Source organism: Cherax quadricarinatus, chromosome 61, assembly GCF_038502225.1.
Source record: "Cherax quadricarinatus isolate ZL_2023a chromosome 61, ASM3850222v1, whole genome shotgun sequence".
NCBI classification, from domain to species: Eukaryota; Metazoa; Arthropoda; class Malacostraca; order Decapoda; family Parastacidae; genus Cherax; species Cherax quadricarinatus.
The window spans coordinates 7121247-7139505 of record NC_091352.1 but is presented as its reverse complement, the minus strand read 5'-3'; the positions used below and the strand labels follow the sequence as shown (position 1 = coordinate 7139505).

General features: G+C 38.3%; 1 protein-coding gene and 1 non-coding gene across 3 annotated transcripts in view; both read left to right on the top strand.

Moving 5' to 3' along the window:
• Positions 1-8857, top strand: part of LOC128699395 (DNA-binding protein SMUBP-2) — a 65181-nt gene extending 56324 nt beyond the window's left edge. Inside the window, exons 15-18 of one of the 2 annotated variants that reach the window (XM_053792069.2) lie at positions 203-1248; positions 1766-1870; positions 3177-3326; positions 4801-8857. In XM_053792069.2, the coding sequence (XP_053648044.1) occupies positions 203-1248; positions 1766-1870; positions 3177-3326; positions 4801-4965 (1466 nt within the window). In that variant the 3' untranslated portion in view covers positions 4966-8857. The remainder of the gene's footprint in view (positions 1-202; positions 1249-1765; positions 1871-3176; positions 3327-4800) is intronic. The other variant, XM_053792070.2, reaches the window with a different exon arrangement.
• Positions 8858-13389: 4532 nt separating this feature from the next.
• On the top strand, positions 13390-13462 carry TRNAR-ACG (transfer RNA arginine (anticodon ACG)). Its single transcript has one exon. It is a non-coding gene; the product is annotated as a tRNA-Arg (tRNA).
• Positions 13463-18259: the final 4797 nt, after the last annotated feature.

The following is an 18259-nucleotide window of genomic DNA, read 5'->3' as shown; positions in this document are numbered from 1 at the left end:
GCGCGGGGAGGCGCGCAAGAACAGGCAGGCAGATAGGTCTGGTACGCCGGCCAAAACTCGGGGCAATGGCTGAAACTCGGAACAAAATTTGGCCGAAAAGAGCGGTCGAAACTCAAAGCAGCCAATACTCAGGGCGGCTGAAACTCGGGGTTCCACTGTATAATTATACAAGAATTCATAATTTTTTTTTATTTTTTTTTAGAATTGGAGACAACTGAAGTGAATACACCAGAGTGCATTGTATGGAATGAAAAACCCCAAAAGAAAGAGAAGCTTAAGCAACTTGATCCCAAACCTAAGAGAGATAAAATCAAAGAATGTGCAAAACGTGAACTGCCAAGTGAGGAAGAGAATATTAAACGGAGAAAAGAATATGAAGCTCTTATTAATACTTTTCTTAAATCTTCTGACCACATTTACAAATTTCCTCCCACTGTAAACTCTTTTGAAAGGCGATTGATTCACGAAATCTGTGAAAATCTTCACCTGCACCATGAAAGCCAGGGTGAGGGCAAAGAGCGACACATTGTTATATGGAAAAGCAATGAGATGCCAGAAAGCAACCAACAAAATGATACAGTCAAGAACAAGGCAGAAACTAGTAATCAAAAGAAGGAATATAAGGATATCATCAATGGCTTTCTCAAGTCTTCCAAAGAAAATTTTGAATTTTCATGTGATTTAAATTCTTTTGAGAGGAATTTGATTCATGAAATATGTGATGAGTATGACCTCCATCATGAGAGCCAGGGTGAGGGTAAGAAGCGGCATATTATTGTTCATAAGAAAAATGGAACAGTAAAACAACGTGCCAATAAAGAAGAGTGTAAAGAAATGCCCACAGAGATTAAAGAAAAGGATAAAACACAACTCTTAGTACTTCAGGCTGAAGAACCATGCCAAGACAGCAGTGCTAAGAATGGTGCTATACCAAAATGTAAATTACCAGAAAGCAGCTGTACAAAGGTTCGTACAAGATATGTTGGAGGGAAGTATGAAGAGGTAGTCGTTCCAGTGGAAAAAGTTCGTACACGATATATTGGAGGAAAGTATGAAGAAGTAGCTGTTCCAGTGGATGATAAAAGTAGTTCTAGTGGCTGTAAGACAACAAGAGAACATGAAGTGAGGAATGTGAGTGATACCTTGACCAGACATTGCTGTAGCTGTGGCAAGGACATTATTAAACAAAACTATCTCATTCATAGTGCACAGTGTGGGAAGAAAATGAAAGGAGAGACAGTTCAGAAGGTAAGTTATGCATCAATTTGTAATTCTTACATATTTTCTTATCCAGCATGCTATAACTACAGTATAGTGTTATGCATGTGTGTTTGTGGATATGTGTAACACTCTCTGAGATTACTGTTATTATTAATAGGTCTGCCAGGAAAGTGTAGCTATTTTTACTGACCTGAATAATGACACAGTACAGTATTAGTTCATCCATGGATTCTTGTTAATTAGCTATGACTTTAAATATGATTGTTCAATTTTATTTAATTGTTCTTTCATGGCTCCAAAGAAATATACATGTCTTTACTTGGACTGAACCTGATTGTTTCCCATTCACCATATGCTCTACAATCTCTATGGGCTAATGCTTCCTCTGATTATATTATGGTAATAATAAAGTTCGTGCACAGGTAATAGGTTAACCTATTGACTAAATAAGTTAAAAAAAAACTGTTTTGGCGTAACTTTTTTGCTTGAATTTTTTTAGTAAATATATTGGTACTTTTTGAATTTACATAAAATTATTTTACAGGCTAAACAAAAGATCACACAAAAGAATAATTCCAAAAAAGGAAGCAACCTTAAAAGTTATGATGAGGCAGAGGATTTTGACAGCTTGATTGAACAGTTTACAAAGGTAAGTTTAAGTTTTTATCAGTATTAAACAAGGAAACACACAAAAGCAAGTGTATATATAAATAATGGAATGGTTGCATAAAGGTCATGGTTGTATATCTAGTATTTTACAATTGTTTGTTACCTAGGATGACATCCAACTGAAGTTGGCATACCCCAGCTTGACCTGGCGTGTGCCAACTTCAGGGTAGAAGGTTTGGGTTGCCTTCTGTAACCCATTAGGAAATGTGGGTGTACACCTCAGGATAGGAATAATAAAGGGTGTTTTTCCCATTGTAATTGGCTGCTGGTGTGAGCCCAGACAACTAGGTGCCACTAGTGTAGGATTTCCATGCAAGATATTAGTTCCACCCATCAGAGGGGTCACCTAGGTCATTGTCTCTTGGCTATCTGGGCTGTGGCATATTCAGGAATGTGTTCTATGCATCTTCATAGGCAACAATTATATATGGCTCTAGTGCAGAAAGCTTCCTGGGGTATAGGTATCCTACCCCCCTACACAACTTTGTTCCAAATTAGTACATTTTTTACCCCCATGGTGCTTCCAAATGAAAATAGCTTTACTGAAAATGTTTCCTCTTTCTAGTACTAGCCTTGGGGCTATCTGTGGAATTCTTTAATGTTTTTACAATGGGCAGAGGCAAATCTGTAGAAAAAAAGCACAATGCAGTACACAGCAGAGCATTTGAAATTCCTTCATAAGCAAAGCAATATCTGAGTTGCCACCACTGCAAACCTGCAATAAAAATAAAAATCTGAATTACTTCGTGATTTCTTTTTGCTCATTTTTTAAGTGGAATAATATAGAAGCCATTTTTGGAGGGATTTCTAGATTTGAAGTTTATTTTAACATTACTCTCATAACACACCATCTATACCGTGTCTCCTTACTTAGCGACGTACTCTTTTACTGACGACTTGGACTTACAATCGGCTCTCTGACCAATATGCATACCGAAATAACATATATTAGAGCTGATTTTCTCTATTCTTTTTATTACAGTATACAATACATTACTGTATAAACATTTAAAACTTTACCAGAAATGTTATAAATGATGCAAAGGTGACATTAAACCAATATCAAAGATAGTTGACACAAACCTACTACCATTATAGCATGCTCCTCACCGAGTGACGAATTCGTTTATCGACGTGGTCTTAGGAATGGAAATCTGTCGTTAAGTGAGGAGAGGCTGTACTTTTATCATTTATCTAAATTTACTGCAAAATTTTAATGAACTAAGTATTTTCTTCATACACTGCTGTACTATATTAATCTCTCTATGATCTTTCTTGCTTTACAGGAAAACAACACTTGTTCCATGCCACAATGTAAATCCCCCACAACTGTGATATTCCAGCTGTGTTCTTTTTGCCGCAATACCTTTTGTCTGGCGCATCACATGGCTGAAGTACATGGGTGTGGTGACCAGGCTCGCCAGCATGCTAGAATGGTAAGTTTAGTATTAAAATGAAGACATGCGCTTTTTTTATTGTGAATTAATGCATAAAACACAAATACATTGTATTTCTTAATGGCAGCATTAAGAAAGTTAATGTAAGACAATGACTATTTCACTGCTAATGCATATTGTTACTTTTGACATTTCATGCTGAAAGTGGTCCACTTATGACTGCTCAAAGTTTAGGTTTACATGCCTCTTCCACAGAGATGATGCGTAAAGAAAAAATTAACATTTTTTTCTTTGTGGAGTGGTAGGACAGTGAACTGAAATGCACATATTAGTAAGTTCTAGAACCACTGGACATTTAAAGAATTATTAGATAAATTAACCTCTGAAGGTAAGATAATACTGGTATAGTTCTTCTTTTGTAGTTATCCTGTAATTAGGTTCTCTTCCAAAACACACACTACCACTCTGAGCTGTCACCTCTTATCTCATTCAGTGAGATCTTTTACACAAATCTATCATGACCCTTCAGTGGAGGTGCCTTTATGCCAGTGAAGGGCTCTTGAACCAAAGAATTGGATTATCCTCCATTTCCTTGGATTGAATCTAATTACCTCAAACTGCCCTAGGTGCTGTATGACTAATGGGTTTAGCATTTCCAACTAAATACAGTTGACCCCCGCCTTACGATCAGCTCCCAATGCGACCAATTATGTAAGTGTATTTATTGGCAGTTTGGAGGGATATGTTGTGTATCTTTATACGTATATGCTTCTAAACTGTTGTATTCTGAGCACCTCTGCAAAAGCAGTGATAATGTGTGAGTGTGGTGAAAGTGTTGAATGATGATGAAAGTATTTTCTTTTTGGGGATTTTCTTTCTTTTTTGGGTCACCCTGCCTCGGTGGGAGACGACCGACTTGTTGAAAAAAAAAAAAAAAAATTATGTAAGTGCATTTGTATGTGTATTTTCGGAGGTCTGAAACGGACTAATCGAATTCACAGTATTTCTTATGGGAACAAATTCGTTCAGTAACGGCACTTGAACATACCTCTGGAATGAAATAATATCGTAAGGTGGGGGTCCACTGTATACTGTAATAATAATTCTGCAAATTCCCTGTTGTTCATGTAGATGCTTACCTATCTACATTATTACATTCTAATCTTCAGAATACACAGGGCTTCCCCTGACCTTGGCTGTCTTTATTTATTTATTTATTTATTTCTAACTTTTTTTTTTTTTTTTTTTTTTTTTTTTTACAATGTGAGTGGTCTAGTAGTAGGCCAAAATTGTCCAGTTTTTATTTACAGTTTGACCTTTTTTTAATCTATTCTTTATAAATCTGCAGGATTTCAGTTATATTTATTAAGTACATTTCCAGAGGTTGTAGTATGCACCACCACCTCTTGGAGTTCATTCTAGACATGTACCACTCTTTATAAAGAATTTGCATTTTTTCCATTTGTTTTATATAGTAATCAGAATCTATAACTATTCTTTTTTTGTCTTGCAGATGATAACTAAAGAGGGAGTCTTGTATCCTGGCAGTGGTATACCATCCAAGAAACCTGGTGAAGCTCAACGAAAGCAAATGCATAGAAAGTTAGAGAAGAAAATGGAAGAGTTCTCCAAACAAAGACAGGCTAAAAAGCCTTCAAAAAATGCAAAAAAAGAATGAAAATGACATCTCTATTCAAAATATTTATATTAATTTATTATATTGTTACATTTAGTCACAAGGATGATGGGGTATTTTTTCTCATTTAGAAGTGCTACAGTCACTGGTGGGTCATACAGCATCTGGTAAATAAAAGTTAATCATGTTTAGTGAGAAGGGGATGGAAACAGCTCAAATTCTTTTGAATCAAGACACTCCTCCCATTTAAGAGAACTGCAGAGCTGGGTTGTGTTTTGAGTGACTGATAAGTATTGTTAAGGCTTTTGATATTCTATTTTTTACTAACTTTGGGATAGAATGCATTGGTCCCAAAAGTTTTTTTTTTTTTTTTTTTTTTTCAACAAGTCGGCCGTCTCCCACCGAGGCAGGGTGACCCAAAAAAAAGAAAGAAAATCCCCAAAAAGAAAATACTTTCATCATCATTCAACACTTTCACCACACTCGCACATTATCACTGTTTTTGCAGAGGTGCTCAGAATACAACAGTTTAGAAGCATACACAACATATCCCTCCAAACTGCCAATATCCCAAACCCCTCCTTTAAAGTGCAGGCATTGTACTTCCCATTTCCAGGACTCAAGTTGTTTTTATTACTTTATATTACATGTATTTTTTGCAAAACAACCATGGGGGGAGTAGAGTGATAGTTCTAGGCTTTTTGTGTTGCAATCAACGTATCAGGAGCTTGCAGTGTTGCAGAAAAGAGGAGGTCCAAGCAAACACTGATTGTATTTGCTTGGACCTCTTTTCTGCAACATTGCAAGCTCCTGATGTGTTGATTGCAACATGAAAGGCCTAGAGGTATCATTCTACTTCCCCTGTAGTTATTTTGCATCTTGTATCGCTTGTTAGCGATTTTGGCATAATGTATTTTTTTTTATTGAATACTTATAAAATATAGGAAGTTTTCATCACTGACAAGAAATAGTGTTGTGAATGAATATAATTTAAATCCTTTGCATCAAATGTAGATGAAAAAAGTTAACTGTCACATTTACTTTGTTTTCATTTTCTATTAATGTATGACTAATAGATGAACAGTTTTCATGTACAGTAATTGGTTTTCTGTCGATTTTCAGCAATATGCATAAATTTACCCAAATGAATTTTAATACTGCTGTATAGTTTGATATTCTTTAGGATAAAAGTTTCTCATCATATCAAGTATATATTTTGTTATTCTTGTATGTTGATTCTAGATCATGAAGTACTTAAAATGACACCTTATCAGTCTGTAAATATCAATAATGTAGCACAGTCCTATTGAGCACGAGACCAAATCACGTCATTAGAGAGCTGGTTGCGAGAGTAGTTTTGCTTGTTCACCGCATCAAAGTGTAGCCAACTGATAAACTATTTAACTATTCACCATAAATATCAATAATGTACCACAGTCCTATTGAGAACAAGACCAAATCAAGTCATTAGAGAGCTGGCTGTGTGACTAGTTTTGCTTGTTCACTGCATCATGGTGTAGCCAACTGATAAGCTATTCACTTCTGAAGTTAGCAAGCTGTTGTCTACTTATACAATGCCTCATTTTGCACATAGATCACGGCAGCTTATGACATTTTATTGAGAAAGTTTTGTCCACCTGGGACTTATCAGTTCTCAGAGGCAAGTAATGTGTGTATGTATATATGAGAAGGCATGATGTTAGATGAATAGCTAGGTGGATGATATCTATTTTTTTTCCAAAATCAAGAATGAACTTGATTACTATGTAATAATCTTAGTAATGACAGATTTCAAGTACAACCTATTATGCCTTTGATAACTATTTTGGCATCGGTTAAGTTCATCAGATGATTTTCAGGGTTGGGGTGAATAGTATTGTTCACATAATCCTTGTGGCAGATGTTTGTCTCTTTGGTGATTGTGTTCAGGTCTCTGGAGGTTTCACCCACATAAAACTTGTCACAACCTCCACCTAATATCATTTAGTTGCTGGCACTCTAGTTGTGATAAGTTTTACTTTGGTGAAACCTCCAAGGACCTGAACACAAGGATCAATGCACACAAAAATGCTTGCCAGAGGAATGGCATGAATGCTTGTATTTTCCACTACAAGACAAAACCATTTGCTGAAGTTCCTCAAAACCAGACTAGTTATTGATAAATTAGACACATGTGCAACTCTTGGGTATCTTTATTGAGGAAACGTTTTGCCAAACAGTGGCTTCATCAGTCAATGACTGATGAAGCCACTGTGTGGCGAAACGTTTCCTCAATAAAGATACCCAAGAGTTGCATACGTGTCTAATTTATCAACATGTCGGTTCTCTGAACCATTCATCTGCAGACTAGTTATTAAAAGTGCAGACAGGCATAAGAAGTTGTGCTTGGACTTTGCACTGATAATTGTCACTTCTAAGACCATCAGATAGAAATCAGGACCATTCTTAATTTCAGAAACAGTTACCAAACTTTTTCTCACCAGACATGATGCTGTTGTTAGATATATAACCATATGGAGGAGCATTGCACTAGGCCTACTCCCCCATTTAATTTTAAAGCATTTCATGGTTCCACTTCTCTGAGTTACATTACAACAAGTGATGTTACCCACTTTGCTCTACCTCTCACTTCACATCTCCACTATGTATATACAGTGGACCCCCGCTTAACGATCACCTCCCAATGCGACCAATTATGTAAGTGTATTTATGTAAGTGCGTTTGTACGTGTATGTTTGGGGGTCTGAAATGGACTAATATACTTGACAATATTCCTTATGGGAACAGATTCAGTCAGTACTGGCACCTGAATATACTTCTGGAATGAAAAAAATATCGTTAACCGGGGGTCCACTGTATATGTTCTTTTGCTTCTCTCTTCAAGAACTGATTAAAGTCCCTGGTGGGCAAAACATTTTCTCAGTAAAATGCCAAAAATTGCATGCGTCTTAGTAGTAACCTAATGAAGTACAGTACAAGTATTCATCAGTATGGACATTAATAACAAAAGTTAACAGCTCATTAGCTTCTGTCAAAATTTGTAATCTAAGCATTCATGAATACTTGTTTAGTAATGCTATGTAAATAGGACACACTATAAGGTTCATGGCATTTGAGGAAATGTTTCATCCATCAGTGACTTCATCAGTTCTCCAAGAGTAAACAACATATTACAGAGAAGATGTAAGGAAATGTAGAGCTGGGCAAGTGATGTCAATCACATTACAAAAAGTAACGAGTGGCAATAAGAGCAGATTCCAAGCAAGGCCTATTATGCTTATCTACTTCTTTGATAACTCGTTTGGTATCGAAGTTCATCAGATGTTTTCCCTATTGTGATTAATAGTAAAAGCATATATGTGTTCAGTTATCCTCATATTTAGGTGCCTGAAGATTTCACCCACATGAAATTTATCACAACCATCACATGGTATAATGTAGATGCCAACACTGGTGGTTGTGATATGTCTTACATAGGTGAAACCTCCAAGGAACTGAACACGAGGATCAATGAACAGAGAATGCCTGCCAGAGGGATGACATGAATGATGCTTTTACTATTTGCTTCAACACAAAAACCATCTGATGAACCTCCCCAATGCCAAACTAGTTATCAAAGAAGCAGACAGGCATAATAGGCTGTGCTTGGAATCTGCAATGAATGTCACTACTAATGCTATCAAAGACAAGGCATATGATGATATTGACTGAATCTACAGAACTTGTGTATAAGATTTAAACACTTCTTATGCTAACTTTATATATAACACAGAATTCTAAATACTACTGACTTCACTTACCTTAACATAATTAAGCAGACAGTAACTTCACTGTTAATTAAAAAGCTTACCTTTCATTTTTTCTAATGTTGTTTGTGTGTATATTATATATACTGCGTACTGTAATTTGCCTAATATAAACTCAAAATCTCAAACATTTGTTTATTTCATTTTCCCTTGGTTTGTGTGTACAGTATATATATGTATTTGGCCTATAATTAGCATTGGTTTGAAATGGGGTAAAGCAGCTGGGATTGATGGAATATTATCATTATAATCAAAAAGAAGCGCTAAGCCACAAGGGCTATACAGCTGGGATTGATGGAATCGAGTCAGAAATGTTAAAAGCAAGTGGAGTTTTGGAGTGGTTCATGCATTTGTTCAATAAATGTATGAAAGCAGAGAAGGTAGCCAGGGATTAGCAGAGAGCATGCATAGTTCCTTTGTATAAAGTAATATGGGATAAAAGAGTGTAAGAATTATAGGGAATAATCCTGTCGTGTATGTGAGGTAAGTGTATGGTACTGTAGTTACTACTAAAATAAGGTTAAAAAAGAGCAAGATCACAGATGATCAAGGTAATTTCAGGAAGGGGTATATGTGTAGACCAAGTGTTTACATTGAAACATACAAGTGAACAGTATTTAGATAGAGGTAAGGAAGTTTTCATTGCATTTGTGGATTTAGAAAAGGCATACGATAAACCACAGTACGGGTGGGAGTGAACTCACAGCAAGTGATTTGTAAAATTCCAGATCAGTGCATAAGCCACTGGTCCAGCTGGATACAATTAGATTCGTCCAACTAAGTATATTTATACACCATGGGGAGATTAGCATTTGCCCCACTCTAACCACAACTGCAAGTTTTTACAGATGAATCTCCCACCAGCATGGCTGTGACAAACTCTAGGTCAAGTCCCCTCCAAGCCGTCATCATGACTCACGAAATCGTAATGACATAAATGCAAACAAATCACAGTATGGGTGAGGGTTGAACTCGCGGCAAGCGAGTCATAAAACTGTCGTCATTACGATTTCATGAGGCATATGATAGAGTAGGTAGGGAAGCAATGTGGCATATGTTGCAAGTGTAAGAAATAGGTGGTAGGTTACTTAAAGCAGTTAGTTTTATAAGAACAGTGAGACTCAGGGTATGTTGGGGAGAGGGAAATTATTTTCCAGTAAATGTAGGCCCAAGACTGGGATATGCGATGTCACCATGGCTGCTTAACACTAATAATATTCCGGTAATTAATTTTTATAGTGGGCCAGAAGAAGATAAATTATGTAACATCACAGTCACTAGTGAAATGGTTGTGAAGCAGATAGACCGACTGAAGCAAAATAAGTCACCGGGTCCTGATGAGGTTTTTTCAAGGGTTCTAAAGGAATGCAAAATGGAAGTCTGTGAACCATTAACTAATATTTTTAATTTATCTCTTCAAACAGGTGTAGTGTCTGATATGTGGAAGATGGCTAATGTAATTCCTATTTTTAAAACAGGGGACAAGTCGTTACTGTCAAATTACCGCCCAATAAGCCTGACCTCAATTGTAGGCAAATTACTAGAGTCAATTATAGCTGAGATTATAAGAAGCCATCTCGATAAGCATAGCTTGATTAATGATACTCAGCATGGATTCACAAGAGGCCGGTCTTGTCTAACTAATTTATTAACTTTCTTCAGTAAGCTTTTGAGGCTGTTGACCACAATAAAGAATTTGATATTGTTTACTTAGATTTTAGTAAGGCATTTGATAGAGTTCCGCACCAAAGACTGTTGAAGAAAGTAGCAGCTCATGGCATTGGGGAAAGGGTGCTCTCGTGGATCGAATCATGGCTCACAGACAGGAAGCAGAGAGTGTCCATAAATGGGGTTAAATCCAAGTGGGGATCAGTAACAAGTGGCGTTCCACAGGGATCAGTCTTGGGCCCGTTGTTGTTTATAATATATATCAATGATCTTGATGAAGGAATTACTAGTGATATGAGCAAATTCGCCGATGACACGAAGATAGGTAGGATAATTGATTCAAACGTAGATGTTAGGGAACTTCAGGAGGATTTAGACAAACTCTACTCTTGGTCAGAAAAGTGGCAGATGCAGTTCAATGTAGATAAATGCAAGGTTCTGAAGCTCGGGAGTGTCCATAACCCTAGCACTTATAAGTTAAATAATGTAGAAGTTAGCCATACAGATTGCAAAAAGGACTTGGGGGTTATGGTAAGCAGCAACCTTAAACCAAGACAGCAATGCCTAAGCGTACGTAATAAGGCAAATAGATTACTGGGATTTATATCAAGAAGTGTAAGCAACAGAAGTCCAGAGGTCATACTGCAGCTTTATACATCATTAGTAAGGCCTCATCTAGATTATGCAGCTCAATTCTGGTCTCCATATTACAGAATGGACATAAATTCGTTAGAAAACATTCAGCGTAGGATGACTAAATTAATACATAGCATTAGAAATCTTCCTTATGAAGAAAGATTGAAGACTCTTAAGTTACATTCACTTGTTAGACGAAGAATGAGGGGAGACCTGATCGAAGTGTATAAGTGGAAGATAGGTATTAATAAAGGAGATATTAACAAGGTCTTGAGGATATCTCTCCAAGAGAGAACCCGCAGTAATGGATTTAAATTAGATAAGTTTAGATTTAGAAAGGACATAGGAAAGTATTGGTTTGGAAATAGGGTAGTTGATGAGTGGAACAGTCTACCTAGTTGGGTTATTGTGGCTAGGACTTTGGGTAGTTTCAAATTTAGGTTGGATAAGTACATGAGTGGGAGGGGTTGGATTTGAGAGGGACTTGCACATCGGAGCTTGTTTCTTGGGTGGCATTGAAAATTGGGTTGGTCAAATGTTTGTTAGTGGGATGAATTGTAAAGGACCTGCCTAGTATGGGCCAACAGGCCTGCTGCAGTGTTCCTCCTTTCTTATGTTCTTATTTATTGATGGGGTTGTAAAAGTGAATGCCAGGGTGTCAGAAAAAGTATACCTGGAGAGTTTCAGGGATCAACTCCCCCATGGTCTGGTCTGTGACCGGGCATCGTAGTGGATCAAGCCTGAGGATAACCCAAAAATTCAGATAGTGACATTTCCACTGGAGTCCTTAATAAAGAATCTAATACAGTATAGAGTGGGAGTTGTCCCAGTTACTTTTTGCTGATGATACAGCACTTTTGGGAGATTCTGTATAGTTTATATAACTGTATTTAGGTGTACCTGTACCTGAATAAACTTACTAACCTAGTTAAACATGCTGCATAATGAAACCAATGCGATGAAACTAGGTAGGCAATATCCATAGAATTTTCACTAACCTAGAGAGAAAAACTTATTTTTATGAAGCTCAGGGTAAGGTGGTGTGAGGAAACAAGCCCAATGTTTCCACTCGTTTGTGGATCGAGTTACAGTCCTTCACTGTGTGAAGTGAAGCCTCTACCAACTGAGCCACGAGCATCTACCATTTTTTTTATAAAACTAACAGATTTGCACCTACACAAGGTAACACTGTAGTGAGCCTCCCTAAGATGCATCGTTATTTCATGTTTGATCCCGCTTAAAAAAAATTGATTTTATCAATTTAAATGCAGAAAAAAACATTTAAAAAAATACTGGCATGCACGAAGTCATGCCAGCAATCACTCGGGGCAAAGTGGTTTCAAGGATCCCAATTGGATTATTATAATCAAGGGGAAGCGCTAAACCCATAGGTCCCCAATTGGAAATAGTATGTCTCTCTGACTTTCTTGGGTTATCCTAGGTGATCTACACATATGCTGCTATGTATGAAAATTTATTTAACTGTATTTATGTGTACCTGTTCCTAAATAAACTTATTTGCTTTCTGTGTAAAGTTAGTTTAATATGTTTATTATGCACACCATACCCATCCTGTGGGCGGTAGTCAAAATATTAGAGGTACACAATGGGTCCAGGACCTGTGCCCCAAAGTTTTGATAGCTGAGCAAGTTACAAAGGTAATGAACTCCAGGTAAATCTGGTCACAATCATGACAAGTTACAAAAGTATTACAGAAAGTACACAGGTTTTGAAAGTTTAAAGCAGAACAGAAGAGGTGTTTTCAAATTATCACAGAAACTTGACAGAAACATAATTTTGACAATCAATATAAGTATCCTCTTAGGGGTTACCTTATTAATCTTAAATTACCTAAAATATATATATATTTTCTCACCCCAACAGAAATAAGCCACTGACTTTTTTGGGTTATCCTGCTATGTATGATATGCTGCTATATATGATAATCTATGTAACTGTATCTGTGTATACCTGAATAAACTTACACTAGTATGTTATTGCTAATTATTATTTCTTACTCATCCTGAATGGGTACGTTTACAATATTCAAGAAATGCTCCATAATTTTTAAAGGGGTAGACCGGTAAGCCATCGGAAGACCTCGGTCAGATGACCAAAAGCTCCAAAGGCGGGTCATCAACTGCCTAAGACCCGCGTCAGGAAACACTTGTCCTGTTTCCCGACGAACATTACCTAACCTAATAAATCCTTCCGGATTTAGCATTTCTTAAATACTATAAACGTGAACTGGAGGAAGAATACATCGAATTCAGTGAACCAAAAACCCCTTACAGGCATTAGAATACCTCCCTTGAAAGGCATTATGAAAATCTTCTAAACAATACAACACTACCACGGCCTTGTGGCGCAACGGATAACGCGTCTGACTACGGATCAGAAGATTCCAGGTTCGAATCCTGGCAAGGTCGGCTCATGTTTTTAATTTTCTGTATTCAGCTACATTAATTAAATATTCGTCTTACTAATGTTCATAGTTTCTACAGCAGTTACAATGGATATATATTACTTTTATGGAGAATAGATGGCAATCAGGTTCAGAGTAAGGAAGGAGAGGGATTAATTCAACTCCTTGAATCAAGAGCCCATCACCAGCATCAAAGAACCTTCCTTAGTAAGTTTATTCAGGCAAACACAAATACAGTTATATAGAATTATCATACATAGCAGCATATGTGTAGAGAACCTGGGATAACCCAAAAAAAGTCAGTGACTTATTTCCACTGGGGTCCTTGAGGAGATGAGGATTAATATGTCCGTCTAGTTTATGTGTACTTGTACCTAAATAAACTTACTTGAACTATTAGAGGGATTCAGTCACAAAATTAATGCACGAAAACAATTGCACTAATAGCATTATTACTGAATATCATTGGAAAGCAAATACAGTTTCGCTGCTAATATAAATATCTGCTTATTTCCTTATTAGTTATGCGAAACAAAAAATTGGTCTAATAGAAGTAAATCTTTACAGTTTGCAACGTAACTATACTATATTCATGGCAAAACGTTATGTCAGTGACTTTTTTGGGTTATCCCATATAATTTAAACTATGTATGATAACTGTACTTGTGTACCTGTACCAAAACAAACTTAACAATTTTGCATTTCAGTGTCAACACTTTAAAGTCTCTCAAACAATGACAACCTAGCCTATTGTTAGTCATAATTATCTATCTAGCTAAATATCAAGTTATATAGCTTTCAACTCAACTACTTTGGCTGAATTGTTCAGTCTAATAAAATTATTATTATAATAAAAAAGAAGCGCTAAGCCACAAGGTCAGTCTTAACAAAAGTGCGTTAAAACTTTGGAGCCCAGTCCCTAGACCCATTATGTACTCATCTTTTTAACTACCGCCACAGGATGGGTATGAGGTGCATAATACATGTATATTAAACTAACCCCCCCCCCCTCTTCTCCCTTGCTCCCAGGCCCTTGTACATGTTTCTGCGCTCCCATACTTATGATCAATTAAAAACTCACCTACAGTGTGGTGATGATTTTGCTGTGCTGATGGTGACAGGAGCCATGACTGGGCGGAGGGAGCCATGACTGTGCGGAGGGAGCCATGACTGTGGGCGGAGGGAGCCATGACTGTGGGCGGAGGGAGCCATGAGTGTGGTTGGAGGGAGCCATGACTGTTTGCGGAGGGAGCCATGACTGTGGGCGGAGGGAGCCATGACTGGGCGGAGGGAGCCATGACTGGGCGGAGGGAGCCATGACTGGGCGGAGGGAGCCATGACTGGGTGAAGGGAGCCGTGACCGTGGGTGGAGGGAGCCATGACTGGGCGGAGGGAGCCATGACTGGGTGAAGGGAGCCGTGACCGTGGGTGGAGGGAGCCATGACTGGGTGGGAGGAGCTACTTGACAACACAACCAGCTCAACAACAAAAGTAACACTGACTGTTGAAGTCTTGAATGGTTGGGGGGGGGGGTGCACTGTTGGTAAAAGCCTCTTGATCCAAGAAATTGGAGCTACCCTTCTCTTTCTCGAATCAGATCCTATTGCCTCCCATTCCCCAGACATTATATGGCCTCACTACGGGTTTCACGCTTCCCCATCAATATAATTGGGCTTAAAGCTGATCAACTACCCGAGGGTCATTAAGGCAGTGCTTCTCCTGCAACACTACCAGCAAGGTTACTTTAACATTTAAGATACAGATTAAATTAAGCTCTCGTAATAGATACGTTGAGAGGTACTTGAGTTATTTATCCTGACCTGTACCAGGTTAGAAATCCTGATAGATTTTTAAAGCTTGTTTCCTGTTTCATTTTAGCAAAGAAAGTAATGATAAACGAGTCTAAGTAATTTTAGTATTAATAAAATAATAATAAATAATTTAATAATAATACATCATGATGACACTCTTCAGGTCACTTGTTCTATCTAGGCTGGAATATTGCTGCACACTAACAGCACCTTTCAAGGCAGGTGAAATTGCCGACCTAGAAAATGTACAGAGAACTTTCACGGCGCGCATAACGGAGATAAAACACCTCAATTATTGGGAGCGCTTGAGGTTCCTAAACCTGTATTCCCTGGAACGCAGGAGGGAGAGATACATGATTATATACACCTGGAAAATCCTAGAGGGACTAGTACCGAACTTGCACACGAAAATCACCCACTACGAAAGCAAAAGACTTGGCAGACGATGCACCATCCCCCCAATGAAAAGCAGGGGTGTCACTAGCACGTTAAGAGACCATACAATAAGTGTCAGGGGCCCGAGACTGTTCAACTGCCTCCCAGCACACATAAGGGGGATTACCAACAGACCCCTGGCAGTCTTCAAGCTGGCACTGGACAAGCACCTAAAGTCAGTTCCGGATCAGCCGGGCTGTGGCTCGTATGTTGGTTTGCGTGCAGCCAGCAGCAACAGCCTGGCTGATCAGGCTCTGATCCACCAGGAGGCCTGGTCTCAGACCGGGCCGCGGGGGCGTTGACCCCCGGAATTCTCTCCAGGTAAACTCCAGGTAAATTATTTTTTTTTTCAACAAGTCGGCCGTCTCCCACCGAGGCAGGGTGACCCAAAAAAAGAAAGAAAATCCCCAAAAAGAAAATACTTTCATCATTCAACACTTTCACCACACTCACACATTATCACTCCTTTTGCAGAGGTGCTCAGAATACAACAGCTTAGAAGCATATACGCATGAAGATACACAACACATCCCTCCAAACTGCCAATATCCCAAACCCCTCCTTTAAAGTGCAGGCATTGTACTTCCCATTTCCAGGACTCAAGTCCGATTATATGAACATAACCGGTTTCCCTGAATCCCTTCACTAAATATTACCCTGCTCACACTCCAACAGATCGTCAGGTCCCAAGTATCATTCGCCTCCATTCACTCCTAACATGCTCATGCACGCTTGCTGGAAATCCAAGCCCCTAGCCCACAAAACCTCCTTTACCCCCTCTTTCCAACCCTTTCGAGGACGACCCCTACCCCTCTTTCCTTCCCCTATAGATTTATATGCTTTCCATGTCATTCTACTTTGATCCATTCTCTCTAAATGACCAAACCACCTCAACAACCCCTCTTCTGCCCTCTGACTAATGCTTTTATGAACTCCACACCTTCTCCTAATTTCCACACTCCGAATTTTCTGCATAATATTTACACCACACATTGCCCTTAGACAGGACATCTCCACTGCCTCCAACCGTCTCCTCGCTGCTGCGTTTACCACCCAAGCTTCACATCCATATAAGAGTGTTGGTACTACTATACTTTCATACATTTCCTTCTTTGCCTCCATAGATAACATTTTTTGACTCCACATATACCTCAACACACCACTCACCTTTTTTCCCTCATCAATTCTATGATTAACCTCATCCTTCATAAATCCATCCGCCGACACGTCAACTCCCAAGTATCTAAAAACATTCGCTTCTTCCATACTCCTCCTCCCCAATTTGATATCCAATTTTTCTTTATCTAAATCATTTGATACCCTCATCACCTTACTCTTTTCTATGTTCACTTTCAACTTTCTACCTTTACACACATTCTCAAACTCATCCACTAACCTTTGCAATTTTTCTTTAGAATCTCCCATAAGCACAGTATCATCAGCAAAAAGTAACTGTCAATTCCCATTTTGAATTTGATTCCCCATAATTTAATCCCACCCCTCTCCCAAACACCCTAGCATTTACTTCTTTTACAACCCCATCTATAAATATATTAAACAACCATGGTGACATTACACATCCCTGTCTAAGACCTACTTTTACCGGGATGTATTCTCCCTCTCTTCTACACACCCTAACCTGAGCCTCACTATCCTCATAAAAGCTCTTTACAGCATTTAGTAACTTACCACCTATTCCATATACTTGCAACATCTGCCACATTGCTCCTCTATCCACTCTATCATATGCCTTTTCTAAATCCATAAATGCAATAAAAACTTCCCTACCTTTATCTATATACTGTTCACATACGTATATGCTTCAATGTAAACACTTGATCTACACATCCCCTACCCACTCTGAAGCCTCCCTGCTCATCCGCAATCCTACATTCTGTCTTACCTCTAATTCTTTCAATTATAACCCTACCGTATACTTTTCCTGGTATACTCAGTAAACTTATTCCTCTATAATTTTTACAATCTCTTGTGTCCCCTTTCCCTTTATATAAAGGGACTATACATGCTCTCTGCCAATCCCTAGGTACCTTCCCCTCTTTCATACATTTATTAAACAAAAGTACCAACCACTCCAACACTATATCCCCCCCTGCTTTTAACATTTCTGTCATGATTCCGTCAGTTCCAGCTGCTTTACCCCCTTTCATTCTACGTAATGCCTCACGTACCTCCACCACACTTACATTCTGCTCTTCTTCACTCCTAAAAGATGGTATACCTCCCTGGCCAGTGCATGAAATTACCGCCTCCCTTTCTTCCTCAACATTTAAAAGTTCCTCAAAATATTCTCTCCATCTACCTAATACCTCCCTCTCCCCATCTACTAACTCCCCTACTCTGTTTTTAACTGACAAATCCATACTTTCCCTAGGCTTTCTTAACTTGTTTAACTCACTCCAAATTTTTTCTTATTTTCATTAAAATTTCTTGACAGTGCCTCTCCCACTCTTTCATCTGCTCTCCTTTTGCACTCTCTCACCACTCTCTTCACCTTTCTTTTACTCTCCATATACTCTGCTCTTCTTATAACACTT